The sequence below is a fragment of the Barbus barbus genome (assembly GCF_936440315.1).
Source record: "Barbus barbus genome assembly, chromosome: 30".
Lineage (NCBI taxonomy): Eukaryota > Metazoa > Chordata > Actinopteri > Cypriniformes > Cyprinidae > Barbus > Barbus barbus.
In genome coordinates, this window is record NC_136758.1 from 22,634,096 (window position 1) to 22,659,505 (window position 25,410).

The 25,410-nt window shown below is 34.6% G+C and overlaps 1 protein-coding gene across 1 annotated transcript in view; it reads left to right on the forward strand.

Moving 5' to 3' along the window:
- Positions 1-325: 325 nt before the first annotated feature.
- The window catches only part of LOC306850447 (uncharacterized protein), a 31,452-nt gene continuing 6,367 nt past the window's right edge, over positions 326-25,410 (forward strand). Inside the window, exons 1-77 of the mRNA XM_079386102.1 lie at positions 326-703; positions 1,841-2,044; positions 2,141-2,245; positions 2,649-2,744; positions 2,846-2,950; positions 3,115-3,231; positions 3,361-3,465; positions 3,662-3,772; positions 3,981-4,100; positions 4,203-4,322; positions 4,412-4,441; positions 4,527-4,553; positions 7,225-9,087; positions 10,355-10,420; positions 10,546-10,695; positions 11,456-11,488; positions 11,693-11,740; positions 11,827-11,865; positions 12,044-12,091; positions 12,223-12,273; positions 12,357-12,398; positions 12,784-12,822; positions 13,031-13,069; positions 13,161-13,208; positions 13,298-13,345; positions 13,833-13,877; positions 14,045-14,092; positions 14,288-14,320; positions 14,401-14,448; positions 14,540-14,587; positions 14,674-14,721; positions 14,809-14,862; positions 15,001-15,048; positions 16,351-16,401; positions 16,534-16,581; positions 16,690-16,731; positions 16,952-16,999; positions 17,106-17,150; positions 17,558-17,599; positions 17,713-17,757; positions 18,330-18,386; positions 18,515-18,559; positions 18,678-18,731; positions 18,832-18,879; positions 18,967-19,011; positions 19,120-19,158; positions 19,248-19,295; positions 19,674-19,721; positions 20,114-20,158; positions 20,246-20,293; positions 20,418-20,462; positions 20,549-20,596; positions 20,854-20,901; positions 21,010-21,057; positions 21,143-21,190; positions 21,325-21,372; positions 21,532-21,588; positions 21,680-21,724; positions 21,938-21,982; positions 22,068-22,112; positions 22,239-22,286; positions 22,377-22,424; positions 22,538-22,585; positions 22,660-22,704; positions 23,506-23,550; positions 23,638-23,685; positions 23,808-23,849; positions 23,942-23,974; positions 24,111-24,155; positions 24,273-24,320; positions 24,422-24,469; positions 24,554-24,601; positions 24,754-24,798; positions 24,892-24,939; positions 25,031-25,078; positions 25,161-25,217; positions 25,347-25,391. Of these exons, the coding sequence (XP_079242228.1) occupies positions 685-703; positions 1,841-2,044; positions 2,141-2,245; positions 2,649-2,744; positions 2,846-2,950; positions 3,115-3,231; positions 3,361-3,465; positions 3,662-3,772; positions 3,981-4,100; positions 4,203-4,322; positions 4,412-4,441; positions 4,527-4,553; positions 7,225-9,087; positions 10,355-10,420; positions 10,546-10,695; positions 11,456-11,488; positions 11,693-11,740; positions 11,827-11,865; positions 12,044-12,091; positions 12,223-12,273; positions 12,357-12,398; positions 12,784-12,822; positions 13,031-13,069; positions 13,161-13,208; positions 13,298-13,345; positions 13,833-13,877; positions 14,045-14,092; positions 14,288-14,320; positions 14,401-14,448; positions 14,540-14,587; positions 14,674-14,721; positions 14,809-14,862; positions 15,001-15,048; positions 16,351-16,401; positions 16,534-16,581; positions 16,690-16,731; positions 16,952-16,999; positions 17,106-17,150; positions 17,558-17,599; positions 17,713-17,757; positions 18,330-18,386; positions 18,515-18,559; positions 18,678-18,731; positions 18,832-18,879; positions 18,967-19,011; positions 19,120-19,158; positions 19,248-19,295; positions 19,674-19,721; positions 20,114-20,158; positions 20,246-20,293; positions 20,418-20,462; positions 20,549-20,596; positions 20,854-20,901; positions 21,010-21,057; positions 21,143-21,190; positions 21,325-21,372; positions 21,532-21,588; positions 21,680-21,724; positions 21,938-21,982; positions 22,068-22,112; positions 22,239-22,286; positions 22,377-22,424; positions 22,538-22,585; positions 22,660-22,704; positions 23,506-23,550; positions 23,638-23,685; positions 23,808-23,849; positions 23,942-23,974; positions 24,111-24,155; positions 24,273-24,320; positions 24,422-24,469; positions 24,554-24,601; positions 24,754-24,798; positions 24,892-24,939; positions 25,031-25,078; positions 25,161-25,217; positions 25,347-25,391 (6,109 nt within the window). The 5' untranslated portion in view covers positions 326-684. The remainder of the gene's footprint in view (positions 704-1,840; positions 2,045-2,140; positions 2,246-2,648; positions 2,745-2,845; positions 2,951-3,114; positions 3,232-3,360; positions 3,466-3,661; positions 3,773-3,980; positions 4,101-4,202; positions 4,323-4,411; positions 4,442-4,526; positions 4,554-7,224; positions 9,088-10,354; positions 10,421-10,545; positions 10,696-11,455; positions 11,489-11,692; positions 11,741-11,826; positions 11,866-12,043; positions 12,092-12,222; positions 12,274-12,356; positions 12,399-12,783; positions 12,823-13,030; positions 13,070-13,160; positions 13,209-13,297; positions 13,346-13,832; positions 13,878-14,044; positions 14,093-14,287; positions 14,321-14,400; positions 14,449-14,539; positions 14,588-14,673; positions 14,722-14,808; positions 14,863-15,000; positions 15,049-16,350; positions 16,402-16,533; positions 16,582-16,689; positions 16,732-16,951; positions 17,000-17,105; positions 17,151-17,557; positions 17,600-17,712; positions 17,758-18,329; positions 18,387-18,514; positions 18,560-18,677; positions 18,732-18,831; positions 18,880-18,966; positions 19,012-19,119; positions 19,159-19,247; positions 19,296-19,673; positions 19,722-20,113; positions 20,159-20,245; positions 20,294-20,417; positions 20,463-20,548; positions 20,597-20,853; positions 20,902-21,009; positions 21,058-21,142; positions 21,191-21,324; positions 21,373-21,531; positions 21,589-21,679; positions 21,725-21,937; positions 21,983-22,067; positions 22,113-22,238; positions 22,287-22,376; positions 22,425-22,537; positions 22,586-22,659; positions 22,705-23,505; positions 23,551-23,637; positions 23,686-23,807; positions 23,850-23,941; positions 23,975-24,110; positions 24,156-24,272; positions 24,321-24,421; positions 24,470-24,553; positions 24,602-24,753; positions 24,799-24,891; positions 24,940-25,030; positions 25,079-25,160; positions 25,218-25,346; positions 25,392-25,410) is intronic.

A 25,410-nucleotide genomic window follows, 5' to 3' on the forward strand; every position in this document is an offset into this window, starting at 1 on the left:
TTAGAAGCACGATTAACTTTAAATAGAATGTAAGAGGCTAGATCCTAATGCCAATGATTTATTTAATCTAAATCATCATTTATTTTGAAAACATTATTACTGTGGCAATGCAATGTTACATAATATGATGCAATATCACTGATGGCACATGCATTAAATTAATGACATTATCTGAAACACCAAAAACCAAAGACATTAGAGTCTGTGAACATGCAACTGTCTCCTTTTCTTTTGCTTCCAGTAGATCACACCCCCTACTGCCTAAAAAGGCAAGAGAGAGTGCTGCTGGTAAACGCTATACTGTCTAAGAATAAACCAGGCTTGCAGTGGATAAGGTTACCTTGAAGCACCCCAGCACTTTTCCTGTCCCACACCCATGTGAGGCACCAATAACATGGACTAAATTATCAACACCTATTTGCTGCGTCCCCTGCCAGAGCCTGAACTCCCCTGTTTACGGCCCTGACCTAACATCCCATTCTTCCCCAGCCATGATCCCCAATCCGGCACTTTGAAAACCCCCATCCTGCTTTTCTCACGAGACTGTGAGGCTTCACCCGTGGATTGGATGGGGACGACAAAGAGGAACATCTTTTCCTGAGTGGGATTTAACATCAACTGGGTGAAACCGTCCAAATAAGATTACACAAGCAAAATCAAAGGACATTCGGCTGAAGTACCACCATGGCGCAGGCAACTAAAGGTACTGCAGGTTTTATACTCATGATCTCCTGCATTTGATTGACAGACAGAACTTAATAAATGACAAAATATTAAAAGTAGATGTTATGATATTTTATAATTATGAAATATTTGAAAAATAAAAGCTTGAATCACAATAAATGCTGTTGTGGTACCATATAAGACAGCTCAGTTGAAATGTATGTTTTTGTCACAAACAGATTTTTATTCGCTGAAACAAATGATATGGTGTTTTATGTTTTCGAGATTAATACAGAGAAGTCCACAATTAACTTAAAACAATTCATAACCTCAGATTTATCAATGTATTGAAATTTCTCTTCATCAAAGAATATTCATCAAAGAAAAAATGTATTACGGTTTCCACAAAAAAAACTTTAAACAGCACAACTGTTTTTAATATTGATAATAAAAATAAATCTGAGGACCAAATATATTAGCGTATTGATATATGATGAGGATGGGATGATAAATGATTTCTGAAGGATCATGTGACATTGAGGACTGGAGTAATGGCTGCTCAAAATTCAACTTTGCCATCACAAGAATAAACATTTTAAAATATATTAAATTATAAAACAGTTATTTAACATTGTAATAATATCTCACAATATTACTGTTTTGTCATTTTGATCAAACAAATGCAGCCTTGGTGAGCATAAAAAACTTCTTCCAAAAACATTATAAAATAGCGACTCCAAATGTTTTACTTGTGTACATCACATTTTGGTGAATCCAGCAAACGTGATCAATGTTTGCAATATTAAGACTTTGTTACTAATTAGCTTCTTTGTTTAGTTCATGATGTCATTAAACTCAAGCAGCAGAGAGAAAATAACACAAGATGGAGAAGCAGTTTATTCTTGCAAGCGTGAAGTCAGTCATGCATTTTGCTCTTAATGCAAGAGAACAGCTGCAGCAAATATCAGTACATGATGTTATGGTGCTGTATTTATATAGAAATAAAGAACAATGTAGAGATATGGAAAGTAATTAGAATATATTAACACAAGTAATAAAAAAAGAGCATAGTACTTGCAGCAAACAACCTTTGGATAACATTTTCCACTTGTTTGGCATTTAGGAGCAAGGTTTGCTATAGACTTGGGTATGTGTAAATTCATCCATATGTTTCCAGGTCCCACAGTGAAGCCCATCCCTCCCACTGCTGTAGATGCCCCGGTTAGGGCAGCGCACCCAGACTCACTTACAGCCCGGAGCCATGGAATTTTACGAATCATGAATCGCCCGGCACAATGGGTGGTCATCATCACACTTCTGATCTCTTGGTCAATAGCAGGTGTTGTCATCTTTGACTTTGTCAGTGATGATCAGATTGCAAGTAAGTTTTAAATAGGCCTAATTTTCACAGTTCCTATTTTATTTACTCTTGTGCTGTTGTTGGATTTGTTGGGTTCACTCTGAATTGTTTTCATAGGCATCCAGGATTTCGGCTCTGATCCAGTGTTAGCAGTGAGCAAAGCCATTGAAGGCACTGAAAACAGGATAAACCATATTAATGATAGGTTTAATGATGCTCAAGGTATGCTTTCACAACACAAAAAATGGTTTCATTTAGTAGCTAAAAGTAATAAGTAGCTTTAAAATATCACTTTGCTTTTCTGAGTAATTACAATTCAAACTTTCAGTCTTCAAAAAAGGTTGCAAAATGTATCATAGCTACAAGTAGTCTAAACGACTACCGTGCTATATTTCAACTGTTCTGAAGTTATTCAGTAGTTTTGTGTGAAATTATTACGTGGCTTGGAATATAGCTCAGAAGTATTATTGACCACTTTTTGATACTTTTATAATGCTCTCTGTATTTTTTTAAAACCAGTTTCATAATAATTGAATATATGTTTTGCGGAAGAACGGTGAGTAAATTGAGACAGAATTTTAACTTAACTTGTATGCAATTCTCTCTGCTTTTATTTGGAATACAGAGTACGTCACTGAAATAATATTTAATCCTGTGGAAGCTATTAGTTCAGCTGCTGACTCATCTGTGTCTTATCTGTCAGGAATATTCAGTGCCGATGGTATGTACATATGTTCATTAGTGGCATTTCAAAATAATTTATAAGCAGTTTAAAACACTATTTGGTTTTGACTTGCATTATATTGTTGTTTTTCCATCCAGGAGATTCAGGAATCACTGAAACAGTGAAATATGGGGGCACTGTATTGGATGAGACTACAGAATGGCTCAGATCCCCAGTGAGCTACGTATTCCATTTATTTGAAGGTACCTGCTTCACTAATTATGCGGAAATAATTGGTCAATGTTGTTCTGGGGCTGACATGCAATTAGAGACTCATTATGTACAATAACTCATGAACATGGTACAAAGAAATTATTAGCCTTATTAGCACGACACTAATACCTGTTTAATGCTTTCTGTGCTTCAGACATTCTGGATATAGTTGTTACTCCAGTGGATATGGTCAGTGAAGCTCTTGTGCAAATTTTAAGTGGGATCAAGACTGTTATACAGTATATTTCCACCATGTTTGGGGGCATTGAAGGTACTGCAAAGCACCAACATTGTATATATACACTCATAGGATCTATATATCTATCTATATAGGTACATGCATCTTGTCAATGATCCTGTATAATTGTCTGCTTTTTGGACTTATTTTAACACTTAACAGGGGACACAGGCATCACTGAAACAGTGAAACTTGGTGGCACTGTATTGGATAAGGTTACTGACTGTATTAGATTCCCAGTGGCCTACTTATTCCATTTATTTGAAGGTACCTACATTACAGAAATAATTGTCTGTTGTTGTTGTTTTGCAGGCTGACAGGCAATCAAAGACTCATGATTTGCTCTAACTCAAGAAAATATTTCAATCAACATTGGAAATTCCCATGTGTAAAAAAAGCATTTCAGTAAAACATGATTTCAGCGGCTTACTGACTTCTGTTTAATGCTTTCCATGCTGCATAGGCATCCTGGATGTAGCAATCATTTATCCAGCAGACATTGCCAGTGAAGCAGCTCTGCAAATTTTAAGTGGGATCAAGACCATTTCTTCAACCATATTCGGGAACCTTGAAGGTATTTATTTCTTGCATCATTTTAGACGTTCAGTGATATAATCCACACAAAGTTACTGCATTTTTACTCAAATAAATGCAGCATTTGTGAGCCTAAGAAACATAAAAAAATTGCACTGACCCCAAACATTTGAACGGTAGTGTATATATATATATATATATGTATATATCAAAAAAGGTCAAATAAATGCGCCTTGTCGATATTTCAGCTTGGTTTCCCAAAATGAGCACTGATCCCGCGGATCTGGCTGAAATAGTTGTAGAGGAGGCCGCAGAAGTAAAGACCACCGTTTCTAATTACCTATCCAATCTGTTTGCTGCAGATGAGGGTATTGTTCATTTATCAGCTCAAAACATTGTGTTTCATTTGTATTCGGTATTTGGTTTGTAAAAGAGTTTTTAGTTGCTTTATATTATTTCATTTTTCGCAGGTGGTATTCCTGACATTAGCTTTGATCCCATGAAAGTTGTCACAGACACTGTTGAGGAGTTTGCTGACAGGAGGGATATGTTCTTGGCCTATCTTTCAAACATGCTCATGGAAGACAAAGGTATTCATCATATCAATTATATCACAAATGTATGCTTGTGTATTAAAATACAGTTATTTTTTGACAATCCATGTCATTCTCTGTTTCAGATGATACACCGCAAGTGATAAGACGAAAAGGTTTGTGTCAGTATCATTCACTCAATACCTCTGTTAATATACAATATAATATGTTAATCTATCAATATTCCTAAATCTTCTCCAGGAGAGTTTCTGCCCCCTATGGAAAAAGGTTAGTAAATGCACATTTTTTAATTTACATAAATGTTCTATTAACACAAAACTAACAAACACTAGTACTCAAACCTCAAGCATATATAATGCAAGATCTTGAATTAACTAAAATGATAGTTTTCTGCTTCATGTTATCCTATATCTATTCATATTTATGCACAGTTATGTTGCGTCTTACCCTATTTCAGTCCATTTGGTAATTAGAACATTTAGAAAACAATGATAGAGGTTATATAATATGGTGCATGAAAAGGACCTGCATGACTGCATAAGGGATGATTGTCATTTACAGGTCCTTCTCAAAAAATTAGCATATTGTGATAAAGTTCATTATTATCTGTAATGTACTGATAAACATTAGACTTTCATATATTTTAGATTCATTACAACACAACTGAAGTAGTTCAAGCCTTTTATTGTTTTAATATTGATGATTTTGGCATACAGCTCATGAAAACCCAAAATTCCTATCTCAAAAAATTAGCATATCATGAAAAGGTTCTCTAAACGAGCTATTAACCTAATCATCTGAATCAACTAATTAACTCTAAACACCTGCAAAAGATTCCTGAGGCTTTTAAAAACTCCCAGCCTGGTTCATTACTCAAAACCGCAATCATGGGTAAGACTGCCGACCTGACTGCTGTCCAGAAGGCCATCATTGACACCCTCAAGCAAGAGGGTAAGACACAGAAAGAAATTTCTGAACGAATAGGCTGTTCCCAGAGTGCTGTATCAAGGCACCTCAGTGGGAAGTCTGGGGAAGGAAAAAGTGTGGCAGAAAACGCAGCACAACGAGAAGAGGTGACCGGACCCTGAGGAAGATTGTGGCGAAGGACCGATTCCAGACCTTGGGGGACCTGCGGAAGCAGTGGACTGAGTCTGGAGTAGAAACATCCAGAGCCACCGTGTACAGGCGTGTGCAGGAAATGGGCTACAGGTGCCGCATTCCCCAGGTCAAGCCACTTTTGAACCAGAAACAGCGGCAGAAGCGCCTGACCTGGGCTACAGAGAAGCAGCACTGGACTGTTGCTCAGTGGTCCAAAGTACTTTTTTCGGATGAAAGCAAATTTTGCATGTCATTCGGAAATCAAGGTGCCAGAGTCTGGAGGAAGACTGGGGAGAGGGAAATGCCAAAATGCCTGAAGTCCAGTGTCAAGTACCCACTGTCAGTGATGCTGGTGTTGGTCCACTGTGTTTTATCAAGGGCAGGGTCAATGCAGCTAGCTATCAGGAGATTTTGGAGCACTTCATGCTTCCATCTGCTGAAAAGCTTTATTGAGATGAAGATTTCATTTTTCAGCACGACCTGGCACCTGCTCACAGTGCCAAAACCACTGGTAAATGGTTTACTGACCATGGTATTACTGTGCTCAATTGGCCTGCCAACTCTCCTGACCTGAACCCCATAAAGAATCTGTGGGATATTGTGAAGAGAAAGTTGAGAGACGCAAGACCCAACACTCTGGATGAGCTTAAGGCCGCTATCGAAGCATCCTGGGCCTCCATAACACCTCAGCAGTGCCACAGGCTGATTGCCTCCATGCCACGCCGCATTGAAGCAGTCATTTCTGCAAAAGGATTCCTGACCAAGTATTGAGTGCATAACTGAACATAATTATTTGAAGGTTGACTTTTTTTGTATTAAAAACACTTTTCTTTTATTGGTCGGATGAAATATGCTAATTTTTTGAGATAGGAATTTTGGGTTTTCATGAGCTGTATGCCAAAATCATCAATATTAAAACAATAAAAGGCTTGAACTACTTCAGTTGTGTTGTAATGAATCTAAAATATATGAAAGTATAATGTTTATCAGTACATTACAGATAATAATGAACTTTATCACAATATGCTAATTTTTTGAGAAGGACCTGTATAGTTTCTGTCTGTATTATAGTGTTGATTTTAATGTCCTGCACTCTCCATTTCACACAGTACTGCCCATGTTTCTTCACATTATGTAAAAATGTGTGTGTTTAATTTCTACAGAATGGTTTAAAATGAGGTGCATAACATATTTACCAAATACAGAAATAAAAAGTTTATGTCCAGTGCATTTCTTGCTGTTTGGTTTCCTGTCCCCTTCTTGCGGTGTAGTGCAATGTCTAACTTTCTCTGATTTGTCAGTTGATATTCTTCACAAACATACAGCATGTAGGAGTTCTTACCACAGTTATGGCACATGTTGCAAGAATATTGTGAATGTCACAATATTAATGCCCTGAGATTTTAAGCTGAGGTTGTGGAAAGAAATAGAGGGTTTCATTTCAAGTCGCTACACTGTTGATGCATAAAGTGTTTATTTAAAAATCTTCAAGCAGCTCAAACAGTAGAGATTTGCCATTCCTGAACTGATAAATGCATTGAATGCATTGCAAGTCACTTTAGCTAAAACTGCGTAAATATACAAAAAAAGGTCTCAAACGTCTCAGAGCCACAAAATATTAGCTTGGGTTTTGATGAAACTGCTAAAAATGGTTCAACTGAAGCTTATTTGTCAGGGCGTAACATGTGCATACTGTTAAGGTCATCAGTGTGATGTAATGATGTGTTTCCAATCTGAAAAACTGTCATGTCTCGCACATAAATTGGTAAATGTGTTTTTATCTGTAAAATGAGCTCAGTTCTGTCATAAACCTGAAATGAAAAATGACTTCATGAAACAGTTGCAGAAATACTAGGCAAAACGCAGGACCCTGCCTATGCTTCCTACATTGCTGTAAGATCCACAGACAGTACTAAACAGGAAATAAAAGAGGTTGAGGAGGAACGTGGTGAGCTAGAAGCTGCTGAAGATACAACTGAAAAAGCTCAAGATATTGTGGACCTTTCAAAGGAGGAAGGGAGGGTTGAAACAGCTTGGGACAGCTCTGATGTCAAAGTTGAAGATGATGAGGTTGCCTCCGATGTCATGGAGGAGGATGAAACTGCTGGAACAGTTGATGATATTGCAGATGTTACAGAGGAAGAACCTTCTGTTTTGCAAGAAGACATAGATGAGGAAATAGAACCTGAAAAGGTTGAGGATATCTCTGATTTTGCAGAGGACGAATCAACTGATACGACCTCTGATGCTACAGATGTGAAGGACATGGATGATACCACAGATGTTGTAACAGCAGATGATGAAGTTACTGAAACAGTTGAAGATATTTTGGATGTTACAGAGGAGGAACTTTCAGATATGGCAGAAGTCATAGATGCGAAAATAGCAACTGAAAAGGTTGAAGATATCTCAGATTTTGCAGAAGACAAATCAACTGAAATTATTGAATCTGATGAATCTGATGCTACAGATGTGAAAGACATTGACGATACCTCAGATGTTGTTACAGAGGAGGAAGAAGTTACTGAAACAGTTGAAGATGCAGATGTAACAGCGGAGGAAACATCTGATATTCCAGAAATAATAGATGAGGAAATAGCAACAGAAAAGTTTGAAGATGTCTCTGATTTTAAAGAGGACGAATCAGCTGAAATGACCTCTGATGTGACAGAAGATATTGATGCTGTTATAGAGGAGGAAGTAGTTACTGAAACAGCTGAAGATATTCCAGATGTTACAGAGGAGGAAACATATGATATGCCAGAAGTCATAGATGAGGAAATAGCAACTGAAGATATCTCTGATTTCGTAGAGGACGAGTCAACTATGATGACCTCTGATGTGACAGAAGACACTGATGAGACCTCAGATGTTGTTACAGAGGAGGGAGAAGTTACTGAAACAGTTAAAGATATTGCAGATGTTACAGAGGAGGAACCATTTGATATGCTAGAAGTCACTGGCATTGATGATACCTCAGATCAAGATACCTCTGCAGTTATACAGGAGAAAGAATCAACTGAAACAATTGAAGAAGCAGCAATTGAAACAGCAGAAGGTGCTTCCTATGTTACAAACAAAACTGAATTAGATAATACAGATGAAAATGAATTTCAGAAAACTCCCAGTGTTACAGAGGAGGATGAAGAACCTGAAAAAGTTAAACATACTCCTGATTTCATAGGTGAGGAAGAAAAACCTGAGGCAGATGAAGATGCCAACACTGAAGAAACAGCCAAAGAGTCACTAGAAAAAGAACAGCCACTTGAATTAGCTGAAGCTACTCCAGATACCATCTGTGTAAAGGAAAAGATTGAAGCAACAGAACTTGATGATCTTGAAGTCCTGGGTAAGGATGACATGAAAGTTGAAGGCAAGGAGGAGAAGGAAGATGTGGCAATTGCTGATGCTAAAAAGGGCATGAAAAACCTGGAGAATGATCTAGATGAGGTTGAGGTTTTAAAAGAGGAGACTAAAGATCAAACTATCTTGGGAACCACTGCTGGTGAAGATGACCATGATGATGAAGAGGAGCTTGTCCTTTCTTCTGTCCAGCAGGACCTAACAGACAGAGATGATGAAAATAACAATAACAATGACAGGAAGAGAGATGCCATAAAAAGAGGCCTGAGCAGGAGAAAAACATCAAAGAGTAATTCCACTGAAACAGATGACCAAGAAGCGCACACGCATCATCATGAAGGTATAGAAAAATTTGATATCCTTAACAAATAAGGGAAAGTGTTAGTTCAGTTGACAGATGGCAACCATGTCAATAGATGACCTTAATAATAAATTATAGTTCACTTACCAAAATTGATCACTAAATTAAGACTGTTCATTATTATTATTATTTTGTTAGTTTAAATTAACAATTTAATAAAAGTACCTGTGCAGGATCTTAACATAGCTAACTACCTAAAATATGCCTTCATATTCCCCTTATAATTGCACATTAAACAATAAATATTTGTTAATTGTTGTTGTATAAATAACATGATATGTAATATAACTGACAATGTATTAATAGTGCCAGTTATACAATAGTTCTAGACCAATAATTTGATTGGCCAAGCAGTGTTCAAATTCTTGTTTGAATACTTTGGGCCACAACTAAAATGTTTGTTGGCCAAGTACAAATGAACTAATCAGGTGGCCATAATGCATCTGAGATTTCGGTTACTCTATGTTAAATTTGTTTATAGAACATAACAGGCATACATCACAGTGATATTGCATCAGTTTTGAAGAACACTTATCACTCGTCTCTTACAAATTGGACTTGGAAGAAGAACAAATTGATGGATGAAGATGAAGTTTCATTCACTGTTGCTTCTACTTCACATCTGCTTCTGGAAAAATGCTTAAAAGAGGAGCAAAAACACAGCTGGAGGATTCTCTAAAGGACTCTGCTGCTGTACAAGTTTCTATATATAAAACTAGAGAGAGCTATTTGATGTTATTGATCAATTACACTGTGCACTGTAAGAATTTTTAGCATCTTATGTTCAATATTTTTTCTTTGGAAAAGTACACAAAAAATGGTGTTTGCTTTTATGTAATGTTATATAGGCCTATAGGGTATTTCTCTTTTCTTTTTTTAGTGACAATGTTTAGTGTAATTTAGAATTACTTTCATTAGGAAAAATTAAAACCATACAAAATACTTCTTTGCGCTGATTTGTAAATAATTACAGTGTCTTGATTATTTGCAAAGCTGTTTATGTTGCATAATTCAATTATTCCATTAAGAGAATTAATTATTTAATTGATCCATTATACATTATTTATTTTAGTTTGCCATCTAACACAATGACATGGCTGAAAACCACTTTGCTGCTTTACAAGTACTATTAATGTTAAATTAACACACTTATAGTGCACTAATTCATGCCCTAATTCCCATTGTTCATTAATCCTGTGGATGTTAAAACGTGTAACTTTCATTTAACATTTACTCATGATTTCAGTTCTTGAACAAGTGAAAGAAGCCAAAGAGAAAAAAGCTAGAGAGGAGATATACAAAATCATTCAAGGTGAATGGTTTGTTGTTTTCTTCAGTGTTCGCACACTGTAAAATACTGTGCTTGTGCAGAATGAAAACTGCATTTTAAGAGAAAAATTATAGAACTGTGACACAATATCTTTTCTGTTCTTCCAGATATGAGGGAGAAGAAGGCTGATGGTGAAGAGGAAGAGATAACATTACAGCAAATAAACATAACAGTTGAAAAAGAACATGAGAAAAAGGAGATAGAAAAGGCTGAAAGAAAAGAAAAATCCAAAGAGGACAAGACTCGAAAACCAACAAGTAAGACTGATAAAACATACTGAACTTAACTACTTACTGTAGGATGTCTAATTTCTCTTTGGTGAAAAGCTCAACGTCCACATTTAGATTGCTCTGTTCTTCACGATGAAGGTTGAAGGCTATGTTCAGACCTGCAGTTGCTTATAGATTACATGTAAAACCCCACACCTCTGTTTCAATAGATAATATATGTGTACTATGTATATGAAATGTGTTCTAGAAAAGGACACCAAGAAAAAACCTGACAAAAAGGTCAAGGTGACTAAAGTGGATGAGGAACCTCCTCTAAAAAAGAAGAAATCTGGTACATTTTTAGGAGATTTTTGAGTTTTCTCAACTTTTTGTTTCACAACAAGTTGAGAAAACTCAAAAATCTGCCGAAGCTGGGTGCCTTAAACTTAAGTTTGCTCAACTTTTTATTTTTATTTTTACAGAGCTGTAAAAAAATCTAAATTTGAGAGAACTTAAACGTTTAAGGCAACCAGCTTCAGCAGATTTTTGAGTTTTCTCAACTTGTTGTTTTAAGTTTATACAACAAAAAGTTGAGAAAACTCAAAAATCTCCTAAAAACTAAGTTGAGAAAACTAAAAAATCTGCTGAAGCTGGTTTACTCACCTTTTTTTTTTTTTTTTTTACAGTGTACAGTAGTTTTTATATGACTCTCACATGATCATTATGCATTTTTACAAAGCTGTCTAAAAAAACTCAATAGAAAATGTAATATTACAAAATTCTAATGTATACAATTTCATATGCGCAGGACCTGAGAAAAAAGTTAAACCAGCAAAGAAAGGTATTAAACACATCCTGTTCATGGACAATATATTTCAATGTTGTTGTTTTTTTTTTTTTGGAAATAAAAATTCCCACAAAGTCCACAAACATTCCTAAATTTAATATATTGCACAGAAGCCAAAATTGTGAAACAAAATTATGTATTTTATGCATGTCTATAACAGCCAGCTCACCGCCAACTATTGTTTCTATTATATCATAGATGTTGAGATGGCCAAGGATAAAAACAAAGCAGTACCTGTAAAGAAAGGTATGTGTGTGATAAGTGATTTTCTGTTTGGTAAATTCTGAATTAACAGGAAATAAATGTAAATGCTTATTTTTCTGACGCTGAAGTGGCCAAAAAAGAGACCAAACCAACACCATCTAAGAAAGGTATTGTGTTGTGTGTTCTTGCTTTACTAAGCACACATAATAAAGCAAATTCATAATTAAAGCACATTATGTGTACACTACCATCTTAAAGTTTGGGTTCTGTTAGACTTTTTATGGAATACATTTTCTGTAATTGTCTGTTTTATATTGTCTTTTATATTTTTCCACTCATTTGCAGAGCCTGAAGTTACAAAAGAAAAGGCCAAACCAGCTCGTTCTAAGAAAGGTATCACTATACATATTTAAAGTCTTGTATGAAAACTGATACTCCCATTTTAGATGCTTTCTTTTGTTTAGAAATAAATCACATCCTGCAAAGAACGTTTTTCCTTTCTGAAGTATTCACATTTTTTGTAGAAAAAGCTGAAGTTATCAAAGAAAAGGCAAAACCAGCTCCAAAAGAAAAAGGTATGCTTGCCCTGTAAAAATAAAGATTAAGTATATCATACAACGTTGTGTTTCTATCAGAGATAACATATTTTGTCTTTTAGTTTCTGAGGTTGTCAAGGTAAAAGCTAAGCCAGTAAAGAAAGGCACTTATTGTATGTATTACTATTTATGAATCAACAGTTGTTGTTTTTTTAAATGTTTACAGAACCTGAGGTTAATAAAGAAAAGGTCCAGTCTGCACCTTCAAAGAAAGCTACCAAGCGTGCATGTTTATCTGTAAACATATTTTGGCTGAAAAAATATGTCCTTAAAGGGTTAGAGATCCTGTAACTCCTGTATCCTCTGTAACTTTGGGTTTGATGATCACACTGTAACTTTCCTCAACTTATGCATGCTTATTCAGTTTCAAAATCCATATGGGCTACATGGATGATGCAAACCAAGCAACATGTTTAAGTAGTAAGTTTTTATTATAATAAAACTGAAGATTCATTGAAACATTTTACGTCTTCTTATTTCATATTACAGCTGAAGCTCCCAAAGAAAAAGCTAAACCTTTGAAGAAAGGTATGTTTTATTTCCTGTCTCTCCTTAAGTATTTTCTAATCAGTTTTATTTTATAATGTAATATATGTCATGCATTCCTGCAACCTGAAGCTGCAAAAACAAAACTTTTAAAGAAAAAATAGTTACTATATTTAAGATTTTAACCCCTGACCTTTGAAAAATGTTTACTAAATATGCATTGAAAGTAATTTTTTAATTATTTCAAAAGCTGAGGCCAAGGATAAACCACCACCACCTGTTAAAAAAGGTAATTGTGTCCTGTTTACATTTGTTTTTGAGAAAAAAAAAAAATGCTGAATGTTTCTTTGCTTATGTATAGTAATTATATTTACTTCTAGAAGCTGAAGTTGCTGTTGAAAAAGCAAAAGTTGCTCCTGTAAAGAAGGGTAAGACATTTCACAGACAATCAATGCCATTCTAAACAAAATGCAGTGTTTTTCTGTGTCATTAACTGCTGATGTTGATGAAATTACAGAGCCTGAGGTTCCCAAAGAGAAGGCCAAACCAGAGCCCTCAAAGAAAGGTAAAAAGAGAAGGCAAAACCAAGAGATTCCAAAACCTGAACTATAAAATTGCAGCATTTTAAATTTTAAATTTTCATGCATTTAATTCTTGCTCTTATGTCTATCTATTCTATGGTATGGTGTTATCTAATATTTTAGCTAACATTTAATTTTGAAGAAACAAGTAACATATTGATGCATTTTAGCAGCTGAAGGGAAAGAAAAACCTGTCCCTGTGAAGAAAAGTATGACTCCTGCTATTAAACTTATATTAATAGTATTGTTTTTCATTGTATAATGTGTTGTTTGAAATTGTTTTTACACCCTTGCTCTTACATACAGTATATAGATTCAAAAGGAAATATCATGTCTTTTGTGATGACCTGTTACTGTTTATATATAAAAAGTTGAAGGCAAAGCAAAACAGCACCATAAAAGAAAGGTGCTTGATTTTTAGATAGACGACCAATTCAAATCTAAACCAATAATGTCATTCCATACTTTTAGCCGAAGCCCCCAAAGAGAAAGAGAAAGCTGTTCCAGTAAAGAAAGGTATCACGTTTTGAACTCTAAATTATGTATTTAATGTTAAAATATTTTCATTTTATTAGAAAATATTTTCACAGTTTTAACTGCCCATATCCACTTAGTTAAAGAGCCTCAGATGAAAAGTTGAAATCAGCAAGTTGTAATGCTTTTCTCTTTTCTTATTTATTCAGAGGCTAAAGCTCCCAAGGACAAAATTAAACAGGCCCTTTTGAAGAAAGGTAGGATACACTTAAAGCAACAGCAATTCATTTCAAAGTAATTTTTATGCATGACATTAGCTGAGCCTGATGTTTCTAAAGAGAAAGAAAAAAGACCAACTGCCAAGAAAGGTAACATGGAAATATGTGGCCTTTATCAATTTTTTTGTCAGTCTTGTATATCATTTTTTGAATGTGTACCTCCATCTTTTTCAGAAGGAAAGCCAACAACCGCTCCTGTTAAAAAAGGTAATTAGTCATTTTCCTTTCTTAAATTTATAGATGAGTGCATTGTTCCACTCTTAAACCTACTTTTCTTTGAATTGTAGAGCCTGCAGCTGCAGAAGAGAAAGTCAAACCAGTACCTTCAAAGAAAGGTTAAAAAAACACCTCTTCAAGAATTAAAAATTTTAACTAGTCGTTATTCATTACTTCACTTTCCAATGCATGCAATTATGATCATTTCAGATATTGAAGCTGCTAAGGAGAAAGTGAAACCAGCCCCAGTTAAAAAAGGTACAGATTAATTTTATATATTTTTATATATTAACATATTTTTGCAATGTTAATGATGCTAACTGCTAACATCCACTGATGTACAGAGCCTGAGGTTTCCAAAGAAAAGGCCAAGCCAGAACCTTCAAAGAAAGGTAAAATGATGACAGTTGTTTTTATTGTTCAACATGCATATCTCGAAACGTTTATCACATACAGAAAAATTATTAAATCTTGCACAGAGGCTGAAGCGAAGGCAAGAGAAGAGAAGTCAAAACCAGCACCAGCTAAAAAAGGTACAGTCGTCATGCTCTGTATTTGAGAAGGTAATAGTAATAGTTTAATTAATTTCATGAGATTTCATTCAGTGTTTTGTGCATTGTTTTTTTATTTTTTGTGTAAAAATATATTCTGTATAATATTATATATTTCAGAGGCAGAGATTGCCAAGGACAAACTTAAACCTGTCACTGTGAAGAAAGGTATGGATAAGTCTGTGATTGCGGTATAATTGCTATACAACATTAAAAGGGAACAGGAAATGTTAAACCGAACCTGGAAATCTGGGAGAATTATTTGAATAATAATTGAAATAATAATTTATTAAATGTTTAAGGGGTCATATGACGTTGCTAAAAAGAACATTATTTTGTGTATTTGGTGTAATGAAATGTGTTTATGTGGTTTAAGGTTCAAAAAACACATTATTTTCCACATACTGTACATTATTGTTGCTCCTCTAAGCCCTGTCTTTCTGAAACGTGTGAATTTTTACAAAGCTCATCGTTCTGAGAAGCGAGGCGTGCTCTGATTGGCCTGTTATCCAGTGCGTTGTGATTGGCCAAATACCTCAAGCGTGAGACGGAAATGTTACACCCCTCACCATATTGTGATGCCGTGTCCCGGCACAACAACACAAAAACAATAAAACCCATTATAAACAAGGCATTTTTTGCATCCAGTGGGGACGTAATTACTGATTATAATGACTTATACTGTCTTTTTACGTGTCACGTTGCATCGTGCCGTGTAAACATTACCTTGTCTGCATTTGTGTTCGGAGAAATGACAACCAACAAGCACTACTCTCATTTGAAACTCGCATTTGAATCGTCAGTGGCAAATTCTTTGAATAAGAAAATTAGCTTACAGGCTGTGAGTCAGAAGCACCAGACTGTCCTTGCAAAGTTGGAATTGCCTCACTTTATAGAATAGCCTTTGTGCAAGCCAGCATTGTAGGCTACTCTTCCAGATTCAGGAAATAGTCCTCTGTTTAATGCGCTGCACACACTCTAATATTTGGGTTGAACTGTTCTGGAACAGTGTTGTAAATACAACTTAACCACTGATTTCTAGTTGTGTCCTCTTTTGGAAGCCCAAACAAAGTTCTTTCGCTTTCACAACGAAACAGCGTCTCCAAGACATGGCGCCAGCGGCCAACAATACTACCACGAGGATATAGTTCTGCCTTCTTTCATTGCGTATAGGTTTGGGTGGTGTTTTGCAAATCTTCCCACACTGTGATGTAGACATGTGGGGGCGTGTTTAAATGAGCCGTTTTAGGTGGGCGTGGTCGAGTCTTAACTTTTATAAAGAATATCTCTTTGGTTTTGAGACTTTAGTCTTTGCAACTTCAGGGATCTTATCTATGCATGAACAGCTTGTAACACTCCAAAGAGAGAGGAAAACTTGAAATCGCATCATATGACCCCTTTAATATATTAAAAACAATTAGACATTCAAGCAGTGCATAATCTTATGAAATATATCTGAATGTTTTGCAGAACCTGCTGTTGCACTTGAAAAGGCAAATCCTAAACCTGCCACAAAGAAAGGTACAATTATTTAACAGTTTGTATGGAAAAATGACAAAATCAGTGTTTCTAAACATAGTTTCAGAGACTGAAGCTGCTATAAACATGTCTTTGCTGAACTGTTTTAAAACTGAAATATCATTCTGTTTGTAGAAGCTGAAGTTACCAAAGGGAAAGCTAAACCAGAATCTGCAAAGAAAGGTATCACATAAGGATGTGTAAAATTGTTTGTAAAATTTACTACCAGGCAAGACTGATGTGTGTCGTATTCCAAGCTTTTTTAGGTTTCATAAATTTCTTGTTTTGCAGAACCTGAAATAACCAAAGAAAAACTCAGGGCACCAAAGAAAGGTATGTAACATTATTTGTGAGAACAATAATATTGTATTAATATTTTCTCCTATCAGGCTTCAAGACAATGATAGCGTTTTGCTTGCTTTGTTTTCATCATCACAATGTAAGAGGCAGGAGTCATCAAGCATAAATCACGTATTATACAAACACATTTAAAAATGATGTTAAAGAAAATAATTTACAGTATCAAAATATTTACTCATCATTGACATTTCAGAGGCTAAATTCATCAAGGAGGAAGCTAAACCAGCTCCTGAAAAGAAAGGTATTGTTGTTAAGCGAAATTAGGAGTCAAATTAACATTTCCACAAACAAACTAATGAACATGTATGCTAAAAAGCCATTTTGTTTCCTATTTTTTATCATTTCAGAGGCTGAAGTCATCAAGGATGTTAAACCAGCTCCTGAGAAGAGAGGTTTGAGTTATCATTATTGTAGCCATTATTGTTAAATATCAATTAAAAAATTGTCCAAGGACATTCAAACCCAATGCTAAAGAAAACCTTTTACAATCTCTAAATATTTTCAAACCAGCTCCTGTAAAGAAAGTTATGCATGTCAATGAAATCATCCTGTATATGCTGTTGTTTTCTACTGTAATGATCATTTCTTGCATTAAAACTACTTTACAGAGCCTGAAGTTGCTAAAGAAAAGACACCTGAACCAAAACCCAAAAAAGGTTAGTGCCTGAACCTTTAAAAACATTTACTGAATATTTTACATTTCATCAGCCGTCAGTTTAATTATTCTATAGAGAGATACTTTATCCTACCATTTCAAGTTGCTTGACATTATTGATTAAATTATTCATCTGTTTTATAGAGCCTGAAGTTATCAAAGAGAAACCAGCACCTCCAAAGAAAGGTAATAAGATACAGTATATGCTTTATAAACATTTACAGCAATGAATACTAGATTATACTGAATCTCATACAGATATTACAAGTTTTCCAACTTATCCCTGTAACCCCTTACAGCTGAGATTCCAAAGGAAAAGGCAAAACCAGTCCCAGAAAAGAAAGGTATAAATCACTTTAATCATTTAAATTTATTATGTAACACTGTATCATTGATTAAATAACACATCTGCTAATGTAAAAAAAAAGCTAATTTTGACTGTTCTGTACTGCTGTGTTTTCAAGCACCTGAAATAATCAAAGAAAAACCAAAGCCAGCTCCAAGGAAAGGTATCCAAGTTCATTTAAGTATAATGTCAAAACCTTTTGCCTGGCCAGTTTTAAGACAATCCTAATGCTTTAAATATTTATATAAACTTCATTAGAAGCTGAAGTCGTCAAAGAGAAAGTAAAACCAGCCCCTGAGAAGAAATTTTTGAGTTACCATTATTGAAACCTTTTATATTTTTATGATCCATTTCATGTAGGCTTCCGTTTTCTCAGATTGACATTTTACCCAAGCTTATCACATGTCAAATGGCCTATTTACAATAACTCTGCTACATTATTTTATAGAGGCTGAAGTCATTAAGGAGAAAGTAGCTTCTGTAAAGAAAGGTATGAATATGAAAGAAATAATCATATACTTTAGATTTCAGCTGTATGATGATCATTCATCACATGACATTGTCTCATAGAGCCTGAAGTTTCAAAAGAAAAGGCACCTGAACCAAAACCGAAACGCACAGAGAAAGGTGTTATTATGCTATATTTACAGCTTATATTATAAAATATGCAGTTTTGAGAAAAATACATCATATGCATATTTTCATATAAGGTTTTTCTAGAAGCTAAATCAATTAACCTTGTGATGTCTTTTCAGTTGAGGTGCCAAAGGAAAAGGAAAAACCAGTCGCTGAAAAGAAAGGTACATATCTAGTTTACCTGTTGATTCAAAAACACTTTTACTAATTATGTAATGCAGCACCTTATTGATTGAGATTTGTACATCTGCAAATTCTAAAGTCAAAAGCTCATTTTTGCAGCAGCAGCAGAACCCGAAATAACCAAAGAAAAACTCAAACCTGTGCCAAAGAAGGGTAAATAAACAGTTTTTCCACTGGCCTTTTGTAAGATAATGCTAATCATTTGCATTTTTCTATATTATTCATTGATTATTTGTATTTATTTATATTTTAGAGGCTGAAGTCATTAAAGAAAAAGTTAAACCAGCTCTTGAGAAAAAAGGTGAGTTCATTTTGATATTTTATCTCAGCAGCTTTAAAGATAATATTAAAAACAGAAACTTCACCAATTACCCCATTGCCATTTCAGAGGCTGGAGTCAAGGAGAAAGCAAAACCAGCTCCTGTAAAGAAAGGTATGGATGTGAAATGATTTTGTTCATCACATTAAAATGATTTTCTCATGGAACAAGTTTCATGTCAGTTGTTTTAATTAATGTTTCATATTTTGTTTCATACTGAAGTTTCTGAAAAACCAGTCAAACCAGCCCCTGAGAAGAAAGGTTTAATTTATTGTTAATAAACATTTTTCACAAGCTGTTACTATTAAAATATTCAAACTTCTAAATATTGTATATCATTGCTATTTCAGAGGCTGGAGTCATCAAGGAGAAAGTTATACCAGCCCCTGGGAAGAAAAGTATGGATATCAATGAAAGTTAATATTTTTTAGCTAAATTTAATATAACACTGATGTTTTGGTTTTGTTTTCAGTTCCTCTAAAGAAAGGTGTTTCTGCTTTATTGCTTCTATTGTCTGCTACAGAAATACACAGTATTAAACACATTTATTTATAAGAATATAGCTTTAGTTATTTAACACAAAATAGATTAGAGTTGTTTTTTCCTTAATATTTTAGAGGCTCACATCAAAGAGAAAGCTAAACCAGCCCCTGAGAAGAAAGGTTTGGTTTACTGTATTACTATATACTAAAAGATTTCCTCTAAGCAAAATTTTAAATTACACAAAAGGATGTCTTTGGATTCCTCTAAATATTTTTGCATTATCATCATTTCAGAGGCTGTAGTCATTAAGGAGAAAGCTAAACCAGCCCCTGAGAAGAAAGGTAAGAGCTATTGCATTAGTTTCAGAAGTGATTTCACTTTGTGGTAAAGAGAAAGCTAATAAACACATTTTACGATAATGCAGAAAAGACATTAACTATCAGAATGCAATTCTTTCTCTAAACATATTTGCAATATGATTATTATAGAGGCTGAAGTCATCAAGGAGAAAATTAAACCAGCTTCTGTAAAGAAACGCATGGATATGAAATCATCCCGTGTATACTTATGTTTTCAATGTATGATGATTAGTCACCATGTTTGCATCTTAAATGACCTGTTAATTTGTGAATGCATAGCAAGTACTGTCAATTTATTGACTCTAGCCACTTTGCAAACAAAAAAAAAAAAACTCAATTCTCCTTTTTTAAGATTAAACTCTTCTGTTTTGCAGAACTTGAGATGATTAAAGAAAAACCCAAGCCAGCACTGAAGAAAAGTATGCCTACTTACATTTATTTGTGTTTACACCATCTCTCAGATATATCTTATGTAATGTGTTAAAATGTTTTGCAACATTTTTAAGAGGCTGAAGTCATCAAAGAAAAAGCTAAACCAGCCCCTGAAAAGAAAGGTAGAAGTTATCATTTCATGCTTGCTTTCATCCAAACTTAAAAATCAAGTTAATATGTTGCCTTAAAATATAAAATAGAATCTTTCACATTCTCTAAATATTTTCTCATCATTTGATTTTTCAGAGGCTGAGGTCAAGGAGAAAGCTAAACCAGCTCCTGTAAAGAAAGGTGTGGATGTCAGTGACATTATCTTGCATTGATGATTTTGACATTATAATGATGATCAAACATCACATGCAAAAATTGTTTTATAGAGCCTGAAGTTGCTAAAGGAAAGGCTCCTGAACCAAAACACAAAAAAGGTGAGTTTTTCAGAAGTATGAGTATCAGAAATATGGCTGGTCTAATTATAGCAACAACAAAAAAATAAAATAAAGCTTCATTGTTTGACATGATGAAACTGAAGCATCCTTCTGTTTTGTGTTTTATAGAACCTGAGTTTGTTAAAGAGAAAGCTAAACCAGTCCCTAAGTTGAAAGGTTTGGTTTACTGTGTTAACAATTAAATGAACAATGTCTGTGAGCAATATTTTGCTAATAATATGTTACAATTATTTTAGAAGCTGATGTAATCAAGGAAAAAGCTAAACCAGCCCCTGAGAAGAAAGGTAGAAATGATCATGTGGGCTTTTACCCCAAGTAAAAGTTAATATTTTCCCTCAAAAAAAAATATTGCATAATATATATTTTTAAATGTTCACATACTTTCCTTTCAGAGGCTGAAGTCATCAAGGAGAAAGCTAAACCAGCTCCTGTAAAGAAAGGTGTGGATATCATCAACATTTTCTTGCATTCCTGATTTTGACATTATAATGATTATTTATTACATGTACAAATACTGCCTTAAAGAGCCTGATGCTTTTAAAGAAAAGGCTCCAGAACCAAAACCCAAAATAGGTGAGATTTTTTCCTCTCGGTTCTTTTTGTATTGTAAACTTTTACCAAAAATATGGTCAATCTATTTATAGCAAAAAATCTTTAATTGGTTAACATTATGAAACTGAAATATTCTTCTGTTTTCTGTTTTATAGAGGCTGAAGTCATCAAAGAGAAAGCTAAAACTGTCCCTAAGAAGAAAGGTTTGATTTACTGTCAACTATCATGTGATAAAAATATTATATAAATATTTGTATATAATCATCATTGTAGAGGCTGAAATTATTGAGTAAGTTGAACTAGCTCCTATAAAGAAAGGTATGGATTTAGTTAAAAAATCTGCAAATACTGATGTTTTACAGAGCCAGAGGTTCCTAAAGAAAAGACACTTGAACCAACACCAGAACCTGCAAAGAGAGGTATTATATGTGTGTGTGTACTGGTAAACTTATGTTTCCGTTTTTAATGTTTGCTCTGAAACATTCTTATTTATCTTCCAAAACCTTTCAGTTGAACCTCCAAAGGAAAGGGCAAAACTAGTCCCTAAAGAAAAAGGTACACATTTAGTATATAACCTAACACTGCTGATTTATCAGCATATCAGTAGATGTTGGCAAAAACAATCAATTATGGCTCGTTTATATGCTTGCTTTGCTAGTATTACAGAAATGCGTATTACAGGATATTTTACAGCTTATGTGTTAACTTATAACATCACAGCTGGTATTTTAAAGATAACATCTGAAGTTAAACCCTCATGTTTTACAGCACCTGAGATAACTAAAGAAAAACCAAAACCAGCACCAAAGAAAGGTACTGCAATTTTTCATAAGAATAAAGCCATAAAAGTCCCTGATTTTAAGTAAATGCTAATGCTTTTAAGTTATCATCACGTTAGAGCCTGAAGTCAAGGAAAAGGCTAAACCAGCCCCTGAGATGAAAAGTAAGAGTTAACTCTGTTTTTGGTGATTGTTTTTTTTTCCTGGTGTTAAAGATGAAGTTATAATTTTCTCATAAATATATTTTACTATCTCTTATCTCATACCTCTCATTATCATTGCTATTTCAGAGGCTGAAGTCATCAAGGAGGACGTTAAACCAGCTCCTGTAAAGAAAGGTATGGATGTCAATGAAATCGCAATGTGTTACTTTTGCCTTCCCGCTGTATAATGACTCAGTTACCACATGCAAAAATACTGTTTTACAGAGCCTGAAGTTCCTAAAGAAAAAGCTCCTGAACCAAAACCCAAAAGAGGTGAGTTTGCACATAATATGTGCTTTAATGTAAACTTTTACTTTTGCAGATTAGTATAAAACTAATATATGTATTTTGTTTTGTCTAAATGTTTATATTTTTTACAATTTTAGTACCTGAAGTCATCAAAGAGAAAGTAAAACCAGCCCCTGAAAAGAAAGGTTTGATTTTGTTTGAATTTAAATGAACACTATCAATGAGAAAAAAGATAGTTAAAAACAGTTTATCTTTTCAGAGGCTGAAGTCAAGGAGAAAGCTAAACCAGCCCCTGAGAAGAAAGGTACGTTTTTTTTTTTACATGGCATAATTTTATCCTGTGTTAAGGATGAATTGTCAGCAGCCATATCACCCTGTAGCCCAAGACCGGTTGCCCACTGAAGCTAAACAGGGTTGAGCCTGGTCAGTACCTGGATGCGAGACCTCCTGGGAAAAAATAGGTTGCTGCTGAAAGAGGTGTTAGTGAGGCCAGCAGGGGGTGCTCACTCTGTGGTCTGTGTGGGTCCTAACACCCCAGTATAGTGACGGGGACACTATACAGTAAAAAGCACCGTCCTTCGGATGAGACGTTAAATCGAGGTCCTGACTCTCTGTGGTCATTAAAAATCCCAGGATGTCATTTGAAAAAGAGTAGGGGTGTTACCCTGGCATCCTGGCCAAATTTGCCCATTGGCCTCTGACCATCATGGCCTCCTAATCATCCCCATACACTGAATGGCTTCATCACTCTGTCTCCTCTCCACCAGTAAGCTGGTGTGTGGTGGGCGTTCTGGCGCACTATGGCTACCGTCGCATCATCCAGGTGGATGCTGCACACTGGTGGTGGTTGAGGAGATTCCCCCCTTGTATGTAAAGCACTTTGAGTGCCTTGAAAAGCGCTATATAAATGTAACAAATTATTATTATTATTATTATAAAATTTTAATCAGAGGCTGAAATAATCAAAGAGAAAGTCAAACCAGCCCCCGAGAAGAAAGGTTTGATTTACTATTAACAATTAAATTAACATTATCAATGAGGAAAAAACTAAGATTGTTTAAAAAAAATAGTCCCCACTAAATATTTCTACATTATTCCTTTTTAGAGGCTGAAGTCAAGGAAAAAGTTAAACCAGCTCCTGTAAAGAAAGGTATGTGTGTTTGTGAAATCAGCTTGTGTTGCTGTTACACAACTGAATACTGATAAAATTATTACATGAAAAAATACTGTTTTATAGAGCCTGAAGTTCCTAAAGAGAAGGGACCTGAATCAAAACCCAAAAGAGGTGATTTTTTTTTCTCAACGCAGGTTGATAATCTGCTTCTAAACTTTTTGTTTAGTGTAGTACATTAATACTGTATATGTATTTTATCATCTCTGAATATGTTTATATTTTAAAAATTTCAGAAGTCATCAAGGAGAAACCTAAACCAGCCCCTGAAAAGAAAGGTAACAGTTACTGTTATTGTGGCTTGATATGTGCTCAAATTCAATGATGATACTAAAGTTTTCTCATTCTGTAAATATTTACATAATTTCAGAGGCTGAAGTCATCAAGGAGACTGTAAAAAAAGGTATGAATATCAGTGAAATCATCCTGCGTATGCTGTTTTTTTCCTCTGTATGATGAAGAATGTATTAAACTTCATTGTTAGGTATTCTTCAAACTTAAATCTTTACCCAATATTTTATTTTGTATTATTATTACAGCACCTGAGATAACCAAAGAAAAGCCAAAGCCAGCACCAAAGAAAGGTAATGCAATTAATTTGTGAAAAATAATGTCAGAACAATTTTTTTTTTAACTTTCTATTTTTGCCAGTTTTGAGATGAAGCTAATGCTTTAAATGTTTAATATTTTCCCCATTATAGATGCTGAAGTCATCAAAGAGAAAGCTAAACCAGCTCCTGAGAAGAAAGGTAAGAGTTTCTTATTGAAGCTTGATATGTGCTGTCAAGTTAAAGACCAGGCTCCAATTTACTCAAATCAAGTTTAATCAACTAAATATTTTTTATTTCAGAAGCTGAAGTTATCAAAAAGAAAGTTAAACCAACTCCTGTAAAGAAAGGTATGGATGACAGTGAAAGCATCCTACATATGTTTTATTTATGTATGATGTTTATTCATTACATGAATCAAACCCATTTTGTAGAGCCTGAAGTTGCTAAAGAAAAGGCCCCTGAACTGGCACCAAAAATAGGTGAGATTTTCCCATAGCAAAAATTAGAGAAAATGCTTTTCAAAAGCTAAATATGTTAAGAATGTATTGAAGTCCATTGTCAGACAAGTTTGAAACTGAAGTATCTGCCTGATTTTCTAAAATGTTTGACGTTAAACCCCCATATTTTGCAGCACCTGAGAAAATCAAAGAAAAGCGGAAGCCAGGACCAAAGAAAGGTAATGCAATTCATTTTGAAAGACAATGTCAAAACATATCATAACGTAAGATAATGATAAAGCTTTACATATATTATATCATCATGATTTTAGAGGCTGAAGTCATCAAAGAGAAACCTAAACCAGCTCCTGAGAAGAAAGGTTTGATTTACTGTTATCAAATTGCCATCATTCTTAAGCCAATTTCAAATGTTTGCTTTCTCTAAATATTCCTATGTTGTCATAATTGCAGAGGCTGAAGTCATCAAGGAGAAAGTTAAGCCAGCTCCTGTAAAGAAAGGTATTGATGTGAATAAAATCATCCTGTAATGATGTTGCTTCCCAATGTATGGTCATTCATCACTTGAAACTGCTTTTTATAGATCCTGACGTTCATAAAGAAAAGGCACCTGAACCAGTGCCAGAACCTACAAAGAAAGGTATTAATATAAAGTGTCATCGATCTTTATCTTTTAACATTTGCACATTGCACATCTGAATACTGCATGTTTTCATAATTCAAGATTTTCTCGGACACAAATACGTATTTATGTGTCGCTCCTTTTCAGTTGAGGTTCCAAAGGAAAAGGCAAAACCAGTTCTTAAAGAAAAGGGTACTTATCTAGTTGATAT